The sequence below is a fragment of the Amborella trichopoda genome, chromosome 2, assembly GCF_054954075.1.
Source record: "Amborella trichopoda isolate Santa Cruz 75 chromosome 2, AtrichopodaSantaCruz75HAP2 v2.0, whole genome shotgun sequence".
Classification (NCBI taxonomy): Eukaryota; Viridiplantae; Streptophyta; class Magnoliopsida; order Amborellales; family Amborellaceae; genus Amborella; species Amborella trichopoda.
The window spans coordinates 916,652-934,627 of NC_142337.1; the positions used below are offsets into that span (position 1 = coordinate 916,652).

The window sequence follows — 17,976 nt, forward strand, 5'->3', positions numbered from 1 at the left end:
CGTGAAAAATTTGAAAACTCGTTGTTTGCCCTATTGAAAATTGTGTGTAAACAATTTCGGACCTTTAACGTTCAAAATAGCTTACCGACATTGAAGGTATGTAATGTTTTATATTTCAGATCCTAATGATCCAAAAATAGGGAAATTTCAAACTTTGAAGGTCCGAATTTTTTTTTTAGATTTCGGATCCTAAATATAAAAAAATAGGACAATTTTGGACTTTAAAGTTCCAATTTTTTTTTTTCTTTTATATCAGATCCTAAAAATAAATAATAAAGAAATTTTGGAAAAAAAACTTCTAGGGCGTCTAAGAATAGGTATAAATGTAACATTCAAAATTTTGAATGTAATGAGTGAAATTTTTTGATAAAATTGAAATAATGCTTAAAATAATATATATATATATATATATATATGTAATTCATTCATTCTATATATAATTCATTCATTCTATCATCTCTTGTTTCATCTCTCATAAATCCACTATTAGAGAAAGAGAAACAGAGAGAAGTCAACTTTTTATAGAGAGAGGACAAGTCAAGGTTCTAGAGAAAAAAGAAAATTATGGAGTTAACTTTTTCAAGTGAGAAAGGGCGACGAGGTCAAGGTGCCTCCATTCATATGGTCCCTCCCTCTGCAACCTGTTCTAGAGAGATGGATTTTGGACCTAGGAGTTCAGAAGGTGAGCATGAATTTGAAAAAATAAATTTCAAAATAACAAATAAATTTTTTTAGTGGTTATAAGTGGATGTGAAAACCTAAAAAATTCAATCATAGTTAAGTCATGTAAAACTAAATTTTAGATCTTGAAAATTCGAAAAGGACAATTTGATAATTTTTCTAAAAATATTGACAAAATGTTGTAATAACGGATATAAAATAGGTATAGTAATAATGGAAACTTTTAGGTAAAATTATAACAATGTTTAAAATAGTGGGTATGTATTCGATATAGTGACTATCCAAAATCACCCAGATAAAAAAATCTTATATTATGTGGGATTGAGATTGATATTGATGAGTTTTTTAAAGAAAATAGAAATCCAAAAAGATCAGGACTCTAAGTTCTTGAGATACATATAACACCTATAGGAAGTTTTCTAATTAGTGTGGACTCTTGACTTTTATATAAGGTTGCAACCTTAAAATGTAGAATTACATATGTACCTCAAAAATCCATTGGAAAAGGCTGTTTTAATGTTGGAAAATCCTCTAATTGATCATCTCAACATCAAGATGTTGGAATATGAAAAAAAAAAGAAAAGATTTTGAGTACCAAAAATAGTGCATGTTGCGACACATTATCAAGACCGTCCATTTTCAAGATTTTCATATATTTATTGATATACTTGATTTTAACCATTTTTGGAGTTTAAAATTATATAATTAGATATGAAAATAGATTTTGAAATAATCCTAAGAATTTTTTACACCAAAATTACATATTATGATGAAGTTTGGAGATGCATTTGGTTGCAACCTTATAGAAACCACACACACGCACACGCACACACACACACACACACATATATATATATATATATATATATATATATATATATATATATATGGGAAAAGTTTATATAAAGTTGCAACCTTAAAATGTAGAATCACAGATGTACCTCGAAAATTGATCAGAAATGTTGTTTTAATTTTGAAAAACTCTGTAATTGATCATCTTGACATCAAGATGTATGAATATGGAAAAAAAAAAGTTTTTGAATCCCATAAATAGTGCATCTTGCAACACATTATCTAGACCATCAATTTTCAAGATTTTCATATATTTATAGATCTACTTGATTTTAAGCTTTTTTGGAATTTAAAATTTTCTAATTAGATATGAAAATAGATTTTAAGTCCTAAGAATTTTTTACAACAAAAATACATTTTATGATAATATTTGAAGGTGCGCCTTAATTGGATTGTTTAAGTTTACAACTTTATAGAAACCACACTATATATATATATATATATATATATATATATATATATATATGAGTAATGATCATATAAGACGCTCCCACACCTATGTGTGTAGGACCTTAAAGGATGACAAAAATCTCTACAAAAGTTATTACATGGGTGTGGGACTTAACTTTTCTTGAGATCTATTTCAAATTTAATGGTGATCCTTTGGTCCTACATACATGAGTGTGGAAAGGTCTCACAAGGTCATTTACCTCTCTCTCTCTTTCTCTCTTTATATATATAATTTTCCCAAAAAAACTATATTTCTACCCTTGTAAAGTCTATAAAGAGAGGGGGGAGACCTTTGTTTTTGCCATAAGTAAATTGTTTTTCCCACAGTGATTAATTTTTAAGGACTAATTCAACCAAAAAAAAAAAATGATAGAATGAGGCCATGTAGATAAGGTCAATATACAATCATTGTCAAAAATAAAATTCAAACAATGTTTGGCCCAAAAAAAAAAAAAAAAAAAAAAAAAGGAAAAGAAGAAACGAATGTTTCGCAAAAAAAACGTTTCGTTCAACCTCGTTGCCACGTGTCATCCAAGTCTTCACCCCATAATAAATTCTATAACATGCCAAATATTACCAAAACAAAGTGCATTATTTCCAGAAACGAACCAACTTTTTCTATTTTGTTTTATTTTTATTTTTTTGGTAAATAACCAAATGCACTATTTAATCATTTTCAGGGTTGTTACGGGAAAATCTTGTATTTTTGGGCATTTCAAGGTTACATTTACCATAGTGCCCTCATGATGTTATTTTCATCCTCTGAAATCATATGGCTACATGCAATGGTCATGAGCAATCATCACCTTCCAATTAGTGGATCGGAGGGTGGTGGCTAGCGCATTGATGAAATATTGTTTTAAAGCAAGGTTTGGTGTGCCCCAGTATGTATTCTTTCAATCACCACCTATGCCATTGATTGGATGGTGATGACCCTTATGACTTTGTACTTGGTTTATTCGTGCGGATCATAATCTACATTTAAAATCTAAAAGGGAAAGTTGGGTCAGCTTGTATGGACTTTTTAGAGAAACCTCAAACCCTTGACCTTCTTCACCTAAACCATTCCGATCCAAATATGTCTCTTAGTAGTTAAAAAAAACCTATTTTTTGGTATCACTTTATGTATTCTTTTATTTTTGAATGAAGTTGCACGGCTAACGTTCCAAAAAAAAAGAAAAAAAGAAGTAATTGATGGCCCATTCGTTATTCAGATGGTGCAAAACACATGTTGTGCATCTCTAGCTTGAGGCGCCGCCCCTCCATGTGTCACACAAACATCGTAAACGCATGCACGTGCGAATGTTCTTCTCATGAAATATTAAAAAATAACTTCTAAATGCAAGCTTCCTGCTACTAAGGGCTAATCTTACCTGAAACTGGGAGTGCTTTAAAGCAACAAACTTCTATGTTTGGAGTGTACAGTTCTGTTCTGATTTTTTATTTGGAATTGCATGTCTTCCTTGTTGTAAATACTAAGCAAAGGGGGAGTTATCTAACATATAAATTTATCCATTTTCAACTATTCCAAATTTCCAACTCATGATCACGGAACTTTTCAAATTAATTTCAAATGAATGGACAAAATGTTAAATAGTTCATTTCTTTGATGCATTTTGATAAATTTATCCTTAAAAAGAAATCCCAAAGGTACATGCATATGAAATATATACTCCACGATGACATCCACCAACTATCCGTAACAAGGTGCAGTGGAGATCAGTCATTGTTTTCCATGACACTTAATTCGAGCAATGTTAATCATCACCGTCCAAACCAAGGAAAGGGTGGTGCAGGCCCTATGGTGTATTGTATACCTAGTGAGTAACATACTGTTCCCAACTTCTAAAGCCCATGGACCTATTCATAACTCAACTTAGTCCAATGTTTAAAAAGTCAGATTGCTGGGTCGAACCCAACAGTTTCGAGTCGTGCTAGGCTCTATCCAGAATTTGGCCGAAATAAAAGGATAAGATTTCCAAAACATATAAATAAAATTTTAGAGGTTTAAAATGTTTAAACATGGTTGAGAGCTACAAAACATTCTAAAAACAATAGATTTACATAAAAATTTAATTTTTCCATAATATGATTTGCCGGTGTATTAGGCCGAGTTGGGTAGAAATCGGCTTGGTTAACAGGTTGTTTTTGTTCGTCTCGGCGATTCCGATCCGATTTTTTAAATAACACTAATTGGGTCATTTTTAAGCAGAAGGCAATTCTGTAATTCTCAATTTACAGGGCTAATTCCCTAATATCATCAAAGTTTGGGGTGATTTTACAAGTCGGGAGAATCCTTAAAAGCAAACGCTCAGGGCATCAGTCTCCGTTATCAAGCAATAGATCTTCAGAGGACACGTGTCATATTTATAACAAATCAACGGCGCATATATGCTCTCATTACGTAACCGGTTGAGATTGCGCTCCTACTTTGCAACTAAAGGTCACAACCGTTCATCCTTCATGAGCTGGTACTTTTTTTTATTTTTATTTTATTTTTAATTTTAAGTGGTTTAGAGTTTTGGGTTTGACCCAAATCTTAATTCTTCAACCAAATTTGTGATTGTGGGACATGTATAGGGTACCTACATATCCTCAATCTATATTTATATATTTTAATTTTTATTGTGTGTTTTCGTTTATTTTTTCCCATGGATTTTAGCTGTGTTTTTAGGTATTTTTTTTTATCAATTAAATTTTAAGGGTCCAGACCCCAAAAATTGCAATCCTTGTCCTTTTCTCTCTCTAACCGTGATAATTGGTCTCCTTTTCTCTCTCTAATTGTCAAAATTTATCCCTCTTATCATAATTGGTTATTTATATATTAACTAGATCCTGTTATTCTGGTCTCTCTTAGATACTTTCATATCTAACTTAATTGGGTTTTTTTTTTCTTTTATTAGAGATCTTATTTTGGTGGATTATAATTGTATTAGGAGATCTTTTATGGGTGTGTTCTAGTTATATTGTATTTGGTATTTCTGAATAATTTTTTATTTTATATAAATGGAAATTCATGGGTTCATCCCTGGTTCTATGATGGTGTTGATGTTCCATGATTAGTTGCGCATTCCCTTTTGAAGGGCACCTATGCCATAAAATGTATGAGAACTTGTTTTTTTATTTTTTTATATTTTTTATGTGTTTGTATTCTATTTTTCATAGTTTCTTAATTTATGCTTTTGTTTAGTATTCTGCGAATTATTAAGTGATTACGGTGGATGTGAATAATGGGTGGTATTTGTTTTCTGATCTTTGATAAAGTTCTTATTCTTTTGGGTATTGGTGAATTTTTCAGATTTGGGTAGACTTGAAGGTAGGCTTTCATATTAACTTTTCAATAATCTATGACTACGCATGGAGAGTGGAAATTCTGATTGGTTGAGAGCGAATTGATTGGTTGCCCTAGCTTTCATGGGTGAGAGAAATTGGCAACAACAGGTGAGATTTGTTGTCCATTAATCCACCTTTAATAACTCAACAAAATTAGTTTTTTTTTTTTTTGCTGCTTGTTTAGATTTTGGAAATTAGACGTTGTTGTGATCCTTTGATTGGAAGACCAATGTATGTGTTTATGTGTGCATATTTACTTATCTATAATATTATAAATTGATCTCTTTAATCGCGCATGCATCTATGATTATATGTACGTTTTTGTGGATGCAAACATTGTCCATTTCTTTTGAACTAACTTTTAGATAGGAGCAAGGGGCATGCTATATTATTCTTGTTTGAGATGATTGAAATTGACCCATAAGGTTATCTAGCATGTTCTATAATGTGATGAACCATGTTTAATTTGTTTTAATTAGATCTCATCTCTGATAATTTTTTAAATTGGTTGAGATATGTCAGAGATCTACTATCTACCATCATCACTGGTTGCTATATTATTAGCTGGAGTGCTTTTGTTTCTTTAGCCCTATTACTCTATGGAATTTTCTCTATCAGATTTGTGACTTTTGATAATGGTGGACTGAACATTCTCTTTTCCATGGTTCTTAGTCATGACATGTTTTGAATCTGCAATTTCTTTGGTTTGATATTTTTCACTAAAAAAACATATAACCTTTGAGAAGGTTTCATTTCTGCTGAATTTAACATGAGTGGAACACTGTTCTTGCAATTTGGGGGAGAAAGGAATCCAAAGTCCAAACGTATCGGATGTATTAGGACGCGAGGTAGTTTAGATTAACTCCTTCCAGAAACTGAGACTAATTGGAATATGGAGAAGAAAATTGTTCACAAGATGAATAATTGACAAAACTTATGATGTAGTTCTTTCCTTAGTAAAAAATTGATATATCTAGGATTTATGTAAAACATTCTGGTCGCTTGAAGTTTGGGGAGGTCAATGGCACTTTGATTTGCCTTGGCAGCCCTCAACGTGTCAAGAGGTGAGAACCTGGGATGTTGGAGCCACAAGATCAAGTGGAGCTATATGGTTGAGTAACAGAAGAGTGGATTCTTAAGTCATCAAGGGAATGTGGTAATCTTAAAGTTGGTGAAGATGAAGGTAACCCGATCAATAGATGGAGGTGTTGGGCCTTTTTTTTGGGAGGGGAGGCGAAGCAATTATGGCTGGAGAAGTACTTAGAGGTGTACTATTAAGGCAAGATGTGTTGTGATCTTTCCTAGTGGTAACTCTTTATCCCATGGTCATCTTGCTTTTGCAATAGAAATAAGGTTACCATCTCTAGATGTGAGTCATTCCAATTTGTGTTATAGTATTTGAAGTAGGACTGATGCTATCCCATTTTTAGTTTGAAAGGGAAGTTCCCCAGATTATGGTTGATGATCTGAGTAGAATGGGCAATATCATTTTGGTTTCAAAGTGTTGGTTAACTAAGATCAAAAGTTGAACTAGTAATCAACTTTTACAAGTGTTGCCATTAGGGTTTGTGGAACTTGAGGGCTGCTAAAGACATTTGCCATGATTTGTATCTTCCGATTAATGACATTTCTGATGACCTTTGTGGAGCTCAATTAGGATCACTATAAGGGGCTTTAATAGTTTGGTGCCATGCAAATATGTAAATGATTCTCTCCCGTAGCTGTTGTGCTTGGTAGATTACCAGGGAGGGGAATATAGTAATATACTTTCAGAGGATGAAAATGAGATGGGTGACTTGTCTAATAGTGTGATACATGGAATGCCAACCAATTCCTTGAGAGTGTCTTAGAAGAGAACCAGGAGGGGTGATAATGGAGCAATAAACGTAACAAGGTGTGGGCCGTGTTACATTGCATGGACACCGTCATGCACATTCGTGCCTAGTGCAGGATTCTGAAAAGCTATTACTTTTTGACACATTCATATAGTACTTTAGTCCATTTTGACACATTCATGCAGTACTTTACTCCTTAATTTATAGATGTTTGTATCACTTTCCATTTTCCAATGATTAAAACAAGAGGGTCAGTGGCCTAGATGGCAGCGCATCTCCTTTAAGGCAAGAGAGAGAGGTCGCAGTTTCAAAACCCACAGGTGTACTCTTTGGTGTCATTTATTATGGCTTCATATTTTCCTGTAGCAAGAGTAGGTATATAAAAATCTAAGTAATATTCAAGCATATTACAAGCACCTTATGGTGGAGTGGACCTCGCTCGAGAAAAGGTCCTGGGTTCAGTTTGAGCAGGGCATAAAACTTTTTTCCCTCATTTTCCATAATGCACAATACGGGGATATGGCGTGTCTTTAAATCCGGCATTCCTGTACAAAGTGTCAACATGTATCACCAATGCCTCAAATCCCCCAACACTTATGGTCAAGGTGTTGGGAAAGTGTCTACAAGTGTCGACACTTGACACAATGGGAAAATTGGAGTTCTAAGCTAAGGTTTAAGGACCACAAGGAACACAAGCATGCAAAGTATTGAAGGGGTGGTGGAATAGGAAACAACATATTTACCCGGCTCAAAATTGGGAAGGGGGGGAGGGGTCCCTCAGGTTGGGTTGGAGGTGTGAAAGGGGTGTTAGGACATTTTTTGAGAGGGATATTGGGGCTTTTCATATGAGTATGGTGGTTTGCAAAGGGTGGGGAAATTATGGATAGGGGAGAAGGAGGAACGTGGCCCGTGTTGCTCAGATTCACCATTTTGGCCATGGCAACATGTTTTAGAATGTTTGGAAATGCAAAATGATTAAAGAAATGGCTAGAGATTGCATTACTTTATTTAATGTAGAAAGTAAGTGATATGCTTGGGTGCTGTTATATTGGTTTTGATGCTGTTGATGGAAATACTAGATCTGATGTTCTGCCTTGTAACCTTTTTTATGTAATTTTTTATTGGTTTTGATTATGGTTTTTTATTTTAAATATTTTCAATTTTTAAAAAATGAATGGATGGACATGTTTTCCCCTTCTGATTTCAGGGTGCAATGTCAGGCATCTGACAAACGTGTCTGAAACCAACAAATGTTTTGGTGTCTGGGTAACATAGGTTCTGGTTGAGAGAATGAGTAGGTGGGAAGGCTGAAGGCTACATGTTAAGAAAAGATTAGGGGGTCTACTATGAGGCCTTTGTTTAGATGGTACCTTTGGGGGCATTAGGTGAAACAGAAGGGTCACCACCTGTTGTCTGGTGACCTATGCTGCATGGTTACGATTGTGGACACTGCTCAAACATCATTTTTTGTGATTTACATATGTAAATTGGGTAACTGTAGTAGCGTTTACACGATTCTAGTTAGCTTTTTATTGGTTACGTTTAGTTCTGGGCTACATTTATCCTTCAATAGGTGCTTTTGTCATAGAGCTATAGATTTTGGATGGTGCATTAGGAGCTTATGAGTGTTTGGGCATGAGAAATAGGGAGAGTTTGTATGTATTAGTTGTGCTATCCAGTCTAAAGAATTTTTCTCTTGATATATGAACACGTGATCATACCTTTGTGAGTAATTTAGTGCTAGACAACAAAATATCTTTTGTAAAATCCTTGCAAAAAATGGAGTTTAGTTTTTCTACGTGTTTTTGGCACAAATTAGAATAATCTCAAATCGAAATATTTTGAAAGCTGCTGTAAAGGGAATATCTTTGTTCAGTAATCAATTTCTATGAATGGTTTTAAAGACTAATGGCTTGAATTGGGTTAGCTTGTCTGGTGTAAGAACTCATTCACTCTTGATGATAATTAACCTCAAGGTCTATACTAATCTCCTACAGGGCAATGTTGGCAGTGGGAGTGGATGAATTAATAGGAAGCTTGGCTAGCTTATGGGCTAAATATACTACCCAATGTACTCAATATGTATTATTATTCCATAGTAGTATTTATCATAGTAGTATTTATTGGTTTTCATCTTTTCATAGGGTAGATACTAGTAAAATATCTTTTCATGGGCTTGATAAATGACCTTATGCTTGTCATCTAAAGTTGCCCTCTCATCAAGACAATGTCTTAAAGAAACTTGTAAGAATGTTCCTGTCGATATTTAAGTGGCTATTAATGCTTCTTTTTCATAAACAGACATTCAACTCTTTTGAATTTTTTCACAGGGAAAACTTGATGGGGACGGAATTCATTGGAACTCGCTTTAAAGAAGAAGTCAAGAAACTCCCTGAAATTACAAGTTGCTTGTTAGATACATTTTCTAACTTGAACAGGATCCTTTCTGATGGTGCAATGGCTCTCGAAGGTGTGGTGGATTCCTCTACTCCACAAGTGACGCGGGCAAATGTTGAATCCAGCATTGTTGATGGGGCTACTGATGATGGAGTGAAGTTCACCCGTTCCCTAAGGAGCAGGTCTTGCATTAATTATGGGCAATTTTATAATAGCTCAGACGATGAATTGGACACCAAACGACCTGTTCAGGTCAAGATCTTTATATTACGGTTGTGTTCCACTTCTTTCAGTCTGCTTCTTAATTGAAAATTTTTTGGGTGACTAGACTATTAAAGATGATCGTACAAACTCATGCATAGGTTTCTAAGCAGCTTGGCATTGAAAACATGCCCTCAGAGGTCTTGGAGAATGGACTAAATAGGAATCAAACATTATGACTTGTGAAACTAAGCAATTTTTAATTTCAAAAGTTCATATGCTGAAGTGAGATTACAAATTCTTTTGATATATCCTCACATGACTAAATGAGTGAGGGATTGGAATATTTTCTTAGCAGTTTCTGACCTCCTGAAAAAGTTTGCTTGACTTCAATTTAATGATCCATGACACTGCATCGTACTTTTTTTGTTTTTTACTCAACTAATTGTTGCCCAATGACAATGACTGTTTCTCTATGCAGGATAACTTCTCAAGGCATTCCCGACAAAGTGACGAACTCTCAAGCTGTACAGGACATCAGAAGGCAAGTTCCTTTATGCCTTGCACATTTTGAGTATCCCTATTTCTTTAAATATGTACCTATTTAAACCAATGTGACATTGTTGAAATAGGTTTCAGGAAGGTGGCGTCCAAAAGAAGCATGCAGGCCTATAATTGATGATGCTCCCGTCTTCCATCCTAGTGAACAAGTAAATTCCTATCTTACTGCTTATGCAGTTTGTCGTATTTCTTTATTTCTAGTAAATAATAGCAAAATTACTTTTCGATAAGGACATGGTTTCTATGAGTCCATATAGAAATGAGTCACCTCTTAAAAATCTATTTGTACCATCTCTTGCCCAAGGGAGCAGAGAATATGTTAAGTTCTATTGAAAGAGCACAGACAAAGAGATTCACAGACACTGGGTTCTTCCATTTACTGGGAAAGTATACCATAGTCATTCTCTGTTTTACTCCAAGCTACATCCTCTATCCACTCCAACTGATGGACAGATGGAGCTAAACTGTACCTGGGTGATTCTCCATGTGGCCTCTCATTCAATATATATCTAACCATCCATCAGTGGTGAAGATGTAGCTTTGGAGTATTACATAACATTGTCTATTGGACCATCGCATACTTGGCCATTATTATTTGCTTGCAATTGATATTTCCTGGCTTCTTGATGCCCTTGAAATTTAAAAGCCACATTTTTTTTTGGGTTAGGAGTTTGAGGATACGATTGGGTACATTGCAAGCATCCGCCATATAGTGGAACCATATGGCATATGTCGTATTGTTCCTCCTTCTTCGTGGAAGCCTCCTTGCCCTTTAAAAGAGAGAAGCATTTGGGAAAAGGCTAAGTTTGCTACTCGTGTCCAGCAAGTTGACAAGCTTCAAAACCGAGAACCCATGAGGAAGAAATCAAGGAACCGTAGTAACAGAAAGAGGAAAAGAAGAAAGCGTTTAAGAACCGCTATGCCTTGTAGACGTGATGATTCGGATGGCCCTGAAGTTGATGAACCTGCCTCTGATGGGGATGAGAGATTTGGGTTTCAGTCTGGTTCAGAGTATACACTAGAAGATTTTGAGAAATATGCAGATGACTTTAAGGACAAATATTTTGGTATAGATAGAAGATGTAAAGGTTCAAGCTCCAGTTGTGATGATCCTGAATTACGGCGGGAGCCATCTGTTGATGATATTGAAGGAGAATATTGGCGGATGGTTGAGAAACCGACTGAAGAGATTGAGGTAGTCAAAAAGGGCTTTTTTATCTTGTCATCCTTGGGAAAGTATACTATAATTCAGAGGACTATAGTTTACCGTCCAATGAAATGATGGATGGTGATTGAGAGAGAAGAACCTACCATTTTGGGCCGATTATGGTTTGCTATGTTCCATTGGATTATAATATACTTTCGGGTGTGTACATTTGGAATTTGGATTTATCTTCTATTGTTCTGCAGGTTCATTATGGTGCAGATTTGGAAACTGGAAAATTTGGGAGTGGGTTTCCTAAAGCAACCTTGGGATCTCAGACTAACTGCAACAAATATGTGAAATCGGGTTGGAATTTAAATAATTTTTCTCGACTTCCTGGGTCCTTGCTCTCTTTTGAACATGGAGATATTTCTGGGGTTCAGGTTCCTTGGCTGTATATAGGGATGTGCTTTTCATCATTTTGCTGGGTAAGTTGTTGGTGTTATCCTAGTTTGGTAGCTACATCTTTTTTTAACTGGGACTTGGTATTGATTGGTTGGGAAATTGTATAATTATCCGTTAACCTAAAGAAGAACCTTAGCCAATTGGGGTCATATCACCGTCCAATGAAATGGACTGTTACAAATGAGATGGTGGGACCAATCACTGGGCTCATGTCCTGTCCTGGCAGGTCCCTTTCTTTCTTCATCCCCTCCATTTTGGTTGATGATGATTCCTATTGGTGATGGTTTTCCATAGTCCATTGGACTACAGTATACCTCCTCTTTAGCATGGTTACATGACAAGTTGGGTATGTTTTAGTTCTTCCTGCTAATGCCTTTTATTGGACTGGGTTGTTTATGTGAACAGCATGTGGAGGATCACCACTTCTATTCGTTGAATTACTTGCATTGGGGGGCTCCAAAAGTATGGTATGGGGTATCAGGAAAGGATGCTCTGAAGTTGGAGGAGGCCATGAGAAAGCATTTACCGGCTTTATTTGAAGAGCAACCTGATTTACTAAATAAACTTGTAAGTTATGATTGGCCACTCATCTTTTTGTGCATAAATTTTACAATATTTGCAATTGAGAAAGGAAATAATTTTTGTGGAGAATATGTATGAGACAACCTTTTCACATGTTATCGTGTTGAGAATTATTGCAAATGTAGAATATGTGAAAGGAAGAAGTTACCATTCTGTAGTTTCTGAAAATGTTTTACCTACCTGAAATACCATAGTTACCTACCTGAAATACCATAGTTGCAAACTCCCGATAATACAAAAAGAAAATTAACTTGATTTAGGGAAAGTATAGTATATTTTTCCATTAGTTTGGATAATGCTCGGAAGATGATGATGTTGATAATGATAGTATAGTTTCCATTAGTCTATTGGGGTCATCACCGAAACAATGGGCAATGGATCAAGATAGTGGGACCCACCTTTAGGGTCATGTCTTTTCTGGTATTGATTGTTGTCCACCATTTTATTCATCCGAACGAACAATGGTTTTCAGTAGTACATTGGGTCAGATTTCGCCTTTTATTTCATTCAAAATTGATTCTGGAAAAAGAAGTTCTATCTAAAACTCCTGTGTCGTGTGGGCATTTTTACAGGTCACTCAGCTGAGTCCCTCAGTTTTGAAATTCGAGAACGTGCCTGTGTTTCGAGTTGTTCAAAACTCCGGTGAATTTGTTCTCACTTTTCCAAGGGCCTATCACTCTGGCTTCAATTGTGGCTTTAACTGTGCAGAGGCTGTGAATGTTGCCCCAGTTGATTGGTTGCCCCATGGGCAAAGCGCTGTGGAGATTTATAGCGAGCAACGAAGGAAAACATCAGTTTCCCATGACAAATTGCTTCTTGGGGCTGCTCGAGAAGCTGTTAAGGTGCTTTGGGATTTATTGATACTAAAACAAGATGACCCACAAAATGAGAGATGGAGAAGTGTTTGTGGAATGGATGGCATACTAACAAATGCAGTCCAGGTAAATTTTTAGTTAAAGTTCGTGCTTTTTTGAAAGTAAAGATTTTACCATGATTTAGTGGAGTATGAAATGTGGTGGTCTAAACGCACCTGCCATTTGTTACTGATGGTAGACAGTGGAGATTCACTATGGAGGGGCGTACCAAGACATTCACCCTGAAATTGTTAATCTGCTCCATCCGCTATCAAGAATGGATGGTTGATACCCTTTGGAGTACCATGTATCATACTTGATTGGATTATGGCTTATTGTTCTTCTGTAAAATGGCAGATATCTCAGATGTGCCATGTGAAAAATAAAACTTTTATGTTGGTGCCAAAGCTAAAATTTCCAAACATTTGGACCAAATTTTTACTTAAAAATGGTAATTTCCAACAATAAGGATGTGAAGACATTTAGAGTTTTGATCGGGTTCTGGCTGAATTTCTACTCAAACTCAGATTCAGAATTCGGAATAAGGTTCTGCTTTCTAAAAGAATAGCTTGTTAAGTCTTGGGAAAATTTTGCTAGCTTTCTCTCTGAATTTCGGTTGTTTTCTAGAAATCTTAGCAAAATTTCATGCTGTAATTGCCAGTGAGGCTCTTTGACTTTCTGAATTATTATTTATTATTTCTCCAGACACGTGTAGAGATGGAGCGTGACAGAAGAGAGTCCCTCTCAGATCTTTCTCAGACTAGGAAGATGAGCAAAGATTTTGATGCGACCCAAGAAAGGGAATGTTTTTTTTGTTTCTATGATTTGCACCTCTCTGCATCAGGTTGTGAGTGCTCACCAAATCGATTTGCATGTTTAAACCATTTCAAGCAACTATGCTCTTGTGATTTGAGCAGGACGGTATTCCTCTTTCGCTACACCATGATGGAACTAAACTCACTGATTAAAGCCTTGGAAGGAGATAAAAGCGCCATAGAATGGTGGGCATCAAAAGAACTTGGCGTGGTTTTGAATTCTCATGAGCAGTCTTTAGAAATACCAGCTGAAGACAAGTTTGAAGTAGAAAAACCAGTTGAACTCAACTTGGAGGCATATTTGGGGAGCACGAATTCTGAAGAGATTAAAGCACAGGGATCTGAGAGGATGTTGATTGATATAAACTTAAATGTTCATGAGGCCAATTTCCTTGAGCAAAATCCAGAATCAGAGATTTTTATAGATAATATCCGTTCTGAAGCTCAGGTAATGGAAGAAATCCCAGATATGAATAAGCCATGCACGGGTGAATATGAAGACACAGCCCCAAAATATGATATACCATCTTCGAGGTTTATTGAACATGCCAAGGGAAAACATATGGTTCTTATTGTTCAAGAAACGAAACAGAGAGAGATTCCTGTCATGGAAGTCAAAAGAGAAGTGGGTTCTTCAACTTATGGCAAAAATGTAGTCTTAGGCTTGCCTGCCTCGTTTGGTAAACAGCGTGTAGTTAGAGAGGGAGCTCGGGTTTCAAAGAAGTTCATGGAAACCCCAAGACAATTCACATGTCTAGAGACTGGTAATGTTAAAGATCATGGAAAAACTGATAGAGGTCGTGAGGAGTTTGACTTCATGAGACTAGGTGAACATGGTGCTAAGTTGGGTTCTGATCATCTCACCTCTTCTTTTTTTAACAAATCTGTTGAAGAAGGCTGTCATATATCTCATATTTCTAATGGACTCCAAGGATTCAATTCTGATGTTGAGCTTCTAGATCTTGGAATTGTGGTCCCTGGTAGTCGTTGGTGCAATGAGAAGACGGCATTTCCTAAAGGTATGATGTACTCAAACCTGCTTCTTCAACATATTGGGGTAGCGGCAAAAATCTTTTGAAACTCCTCCTCATTTTGCATTAGTCCAGAGGAAACTTCGACATGTTCTCTTTTTTTCTGGAAAGGAGTTCTTATATGTTTTCCTTTTTAGAGGATATCTGATATTTTGGTTGTTTTTCATGTGCAGGTTTCAGAAGTCGTGTCAGATTTTTTAGTGTGCTAGATCCCACGCAAATGTGTAGCTATATCTCAGAAGTCATTGATGGTGTATTTTTGGGGCCTTTATTCAAGGTGAGCAGTTTGATAATTTTTTTATCCTTTTCATATGTTGGCCTGGAAAGATTCTTCCTATTTTTTGAGACTTGTCATGCTTCTTTCCTTCTGTATTCTTCACTGCGAAAGACTTCATCTTGATAATACCCTACCGTATTTAACTATTAATTTTGCACCTTTCTGATCCATCCATGATCCAAGAAACTGTTGAGATAATTCAATCGTATTAGTATGAAAGTGATTAACACCTTCATGTATTTTATCCTAGAAGGAAGTTATACCTCTATTTTGCTTCTTCAAATTGGATAGAGATTTTCATTTCAGTGATTATTGTTGTTCCATGATTAGTTGGTTTTGCCTTCTTCCCTTTCATTGACCAAACAATAGTTGACGTTGTTGGATAATCTGAAATGTGATTAATCTAGCTAAAATTTATCCTAGCAAGCGTTCTGTCTTTTCTGTTCTCTACTTGTCATGCTTTTTTCGTACTGTATCTTTAATCGGGAAGGTAATGTTTGGTTTTATTGAATAAGTTGGTTTTCTTTGTGGAGTTAAAAAGAATTGATCTTGTCTTGGACTGATTTCCTTAATCCACTAAATTTTAGGTGGTGGTAGAGGACTGCCCGACTGAGTCATTCTCGCACTCCTCTGCCCGGGATTGTTGGGAGTTGGTGAGAGAGAGACTGAACCAAGAGATTCTTAGGCAGCGTAGCCTTGGGAAACACAACGTTCCACCTCTGCTTTCCCCTGAGTCTCTTGATGGCCTCGAAATGTTTGGGTTTTCTTCTCCTTCAATAATTCGGGTAAGCTAATCATATGATGCTTGTTTATCATAATAACTCTTAGCATATTACTTTGCAAATGCAGGGAAACTCAATTGGTTCTCAGAACTTTTGGAACCAAATTACTTATTACAAATGATTTTTGTTTGTAGTCATACATTCAGCCTCAAATTTCCTCCTCCATCATACTCTCTCTCTCTTTGCCTCAAATTTCCTGCTCCCCATCTTACTTAATTAGTTAATCAGTTAATTATTCTTTTGTTCTTTATAGTTTAGTGATTGGAAATGAACATAGGACTGTGTTGCAATCATCAACTCTTTAACCAATCTAGGCCCACTCCTGATTCCTTGCTGATGATGGTGGGTTTGATCCGCTACAAACTAACCCATTATTTGAAGGAAAATTGTTTCATGCGTGCTGGACCGCATTTCTACATATGCGGTCCAGAAAGTGTAAAGCATCCATCTTAAAAATGGATGCAAGTAGGTGTTCCATCTAAAAACAATGGAAACTAACGGTCCAAATGTTTTTTTACTAGAAATATTATTTCTAGTTTTTAAAATTTATTTATTTGTGTATATTCATGATCTCCATGTTAGAGATTACATGTCCTTAAAAATTAAGTCTTAAAATCCATCTCAAAAATAGATTTATTAAGAGGCCCACATTTCTATATATGCGGGCTTGGCCGCATAGAAACTGGGTCCTTATTTGAATCCTATAACTGATTTCAATTCCATCTTCTGAGTTGACACAGGCAATCAAAACTCCAAATCGTGACCACACATTTTCGGACAATTGGAGAACAAGGCCATTGATTGGTAAGCTTAACTTTGGAGAGGTTGACGTGAAGGATGTGCATGAGCCCCAAACCAAGAAGTTGTGCATTGGCGGCGAACACATATTGTACCAAATTGGAGAGAGCAGCATCATGGGCGTAACCGAGAAAACTGTTATAAGAGAAAATGATGTAAAGAAAGAGCAGAGAGGAGGGGGCGAGGAAGATGAGGTCTCATTCGAACGGGTTCAGTGTGTGCTCAGAGGGTTGTTTAGTAAGGCAAGCCCTGATGAATTGAGACTGATGCAAAGAGTTCTTGGCAGTGAAAAATGGAGCTCTGAATGGAGAGGAGCTTACGGGGCTCTGTTGGATGAGATTCAGAGGTTGTAGAGAGAGAGAGAGACATGGCTTTATTTAATGGAGCAAGACTGATGAAGCTGTGGCAAACTTTCTGCGTGGATCATTTACTCAGGACCTGGTTGAGAGAGAGGGAGAGAGAGAGAGAGAGAGAGAGAGAGAGGGTTGATTCTCACTACCAGACGAAGTTTGAGGCGAGGTCTCATCGACCAATCAGGAGGGCCATACAACCTCTGTTGCCATTCTTTTGTTTCCAGGCATAGATTATCAGATTTTTTTTATTTGGGTAGGTTAGAATAATTTAGATTGATATTCATTGATGCTCTGCATAATTTTCATGGCACCCACCCATGCTTGTGCTGTGAATCCTTGGAGTCAGTTATTGAACTTTTAACGTACAGAGAGAGAGAGAGAGAGAGAGAGAGAGAGAGAGAGACTTCAATTCAGTTATTGAACTTTTCAACAAATGGTGCTAGAGAGAGAGAGAGAGAGAGAGAGAGAGAGGCCAAGGGTTAGGCTCACTGATCAAACTTTAGCTTGATGTACATTGAACTCCTTGAATGAAAATAGATAAACTCAAAATGTCTTAAACTCAAAA

General features: G+C 36.2%; 1 protein-coding gene across 5 annotated transcripts; it reads left to right on the forward strand.

Annotated features, from left to right (window-relative positions):
• The first annotated feature begins 4,222 nt into the window (after positions 1–4,222).
• On the forward strand, positions 4,223–17,976 carry LOC18427288 (lysine-specific demethylase JMJ18). Of its 5 annotated transcripts, none has more exons than XM_088857204.1 (13): positions 4,223–4,426; positions 5,282–5,424; positions 9,482–9,800; positions 10,231–10,293; positions 10,382–10,459; positions 10,978–11,505; positions 11,721–11,942; positions 12,325–12,486; positions 13,074–13,442; positions 14,061–15,189; positions 15,375–15,478; positions 16,066–16,263; positions 17,001–17,976. In XM_088857204.1, exons 3-13 carry the CDS (start codon positions 9,492–9,494, stop codon positions 17,409–17,411), a joined length of 3,573 nt encoding a protein of 1,190 aa, XP_088713330.1. In that variant the 5' UTR covers positions 4,223–4,426; positions 5,282–5,424; positions 9,482–9,491; the 3' UTR covers positions 17,412–17,976. The 5 variants fall into 5 exon arrangements, with proteins under 5 accessions (XP_088713330.1, XP_088713328.1, XP_088713326.1 ...); XM_088857202.1 differs by having other exon boundaries at positions 4,312–4,454; XM_088857200.1 differs by lacking the exon at positions 4,223–4,426 and adding an exon at positions 4,442–5,085.

Bases quoted from the DNA above. Each gene is read 5' to 3' on its own strand.
- LOC18427288 (XM_088857204.1), top strand. From the start codon at position 9,492: ATGGGGACGGAATTCATTGGAACTCGCTTTAAAGAAGAAGTCAAGAAA. The intron at 9,801-10,230 runs GTCAAGATCTTT...TTCTCTATGCAG, and splicing joins ACACCAAACGACCTGTTCAG to GATAACTTCTCAAGGCATTC. The intron at 13,443-14,060 runs GTAAATTTTTAG...TTATTTCTCCAG, and splicing joins TACTAACAAATGCAGTCCAG to ACACGTGTAGAGATGGAGCG.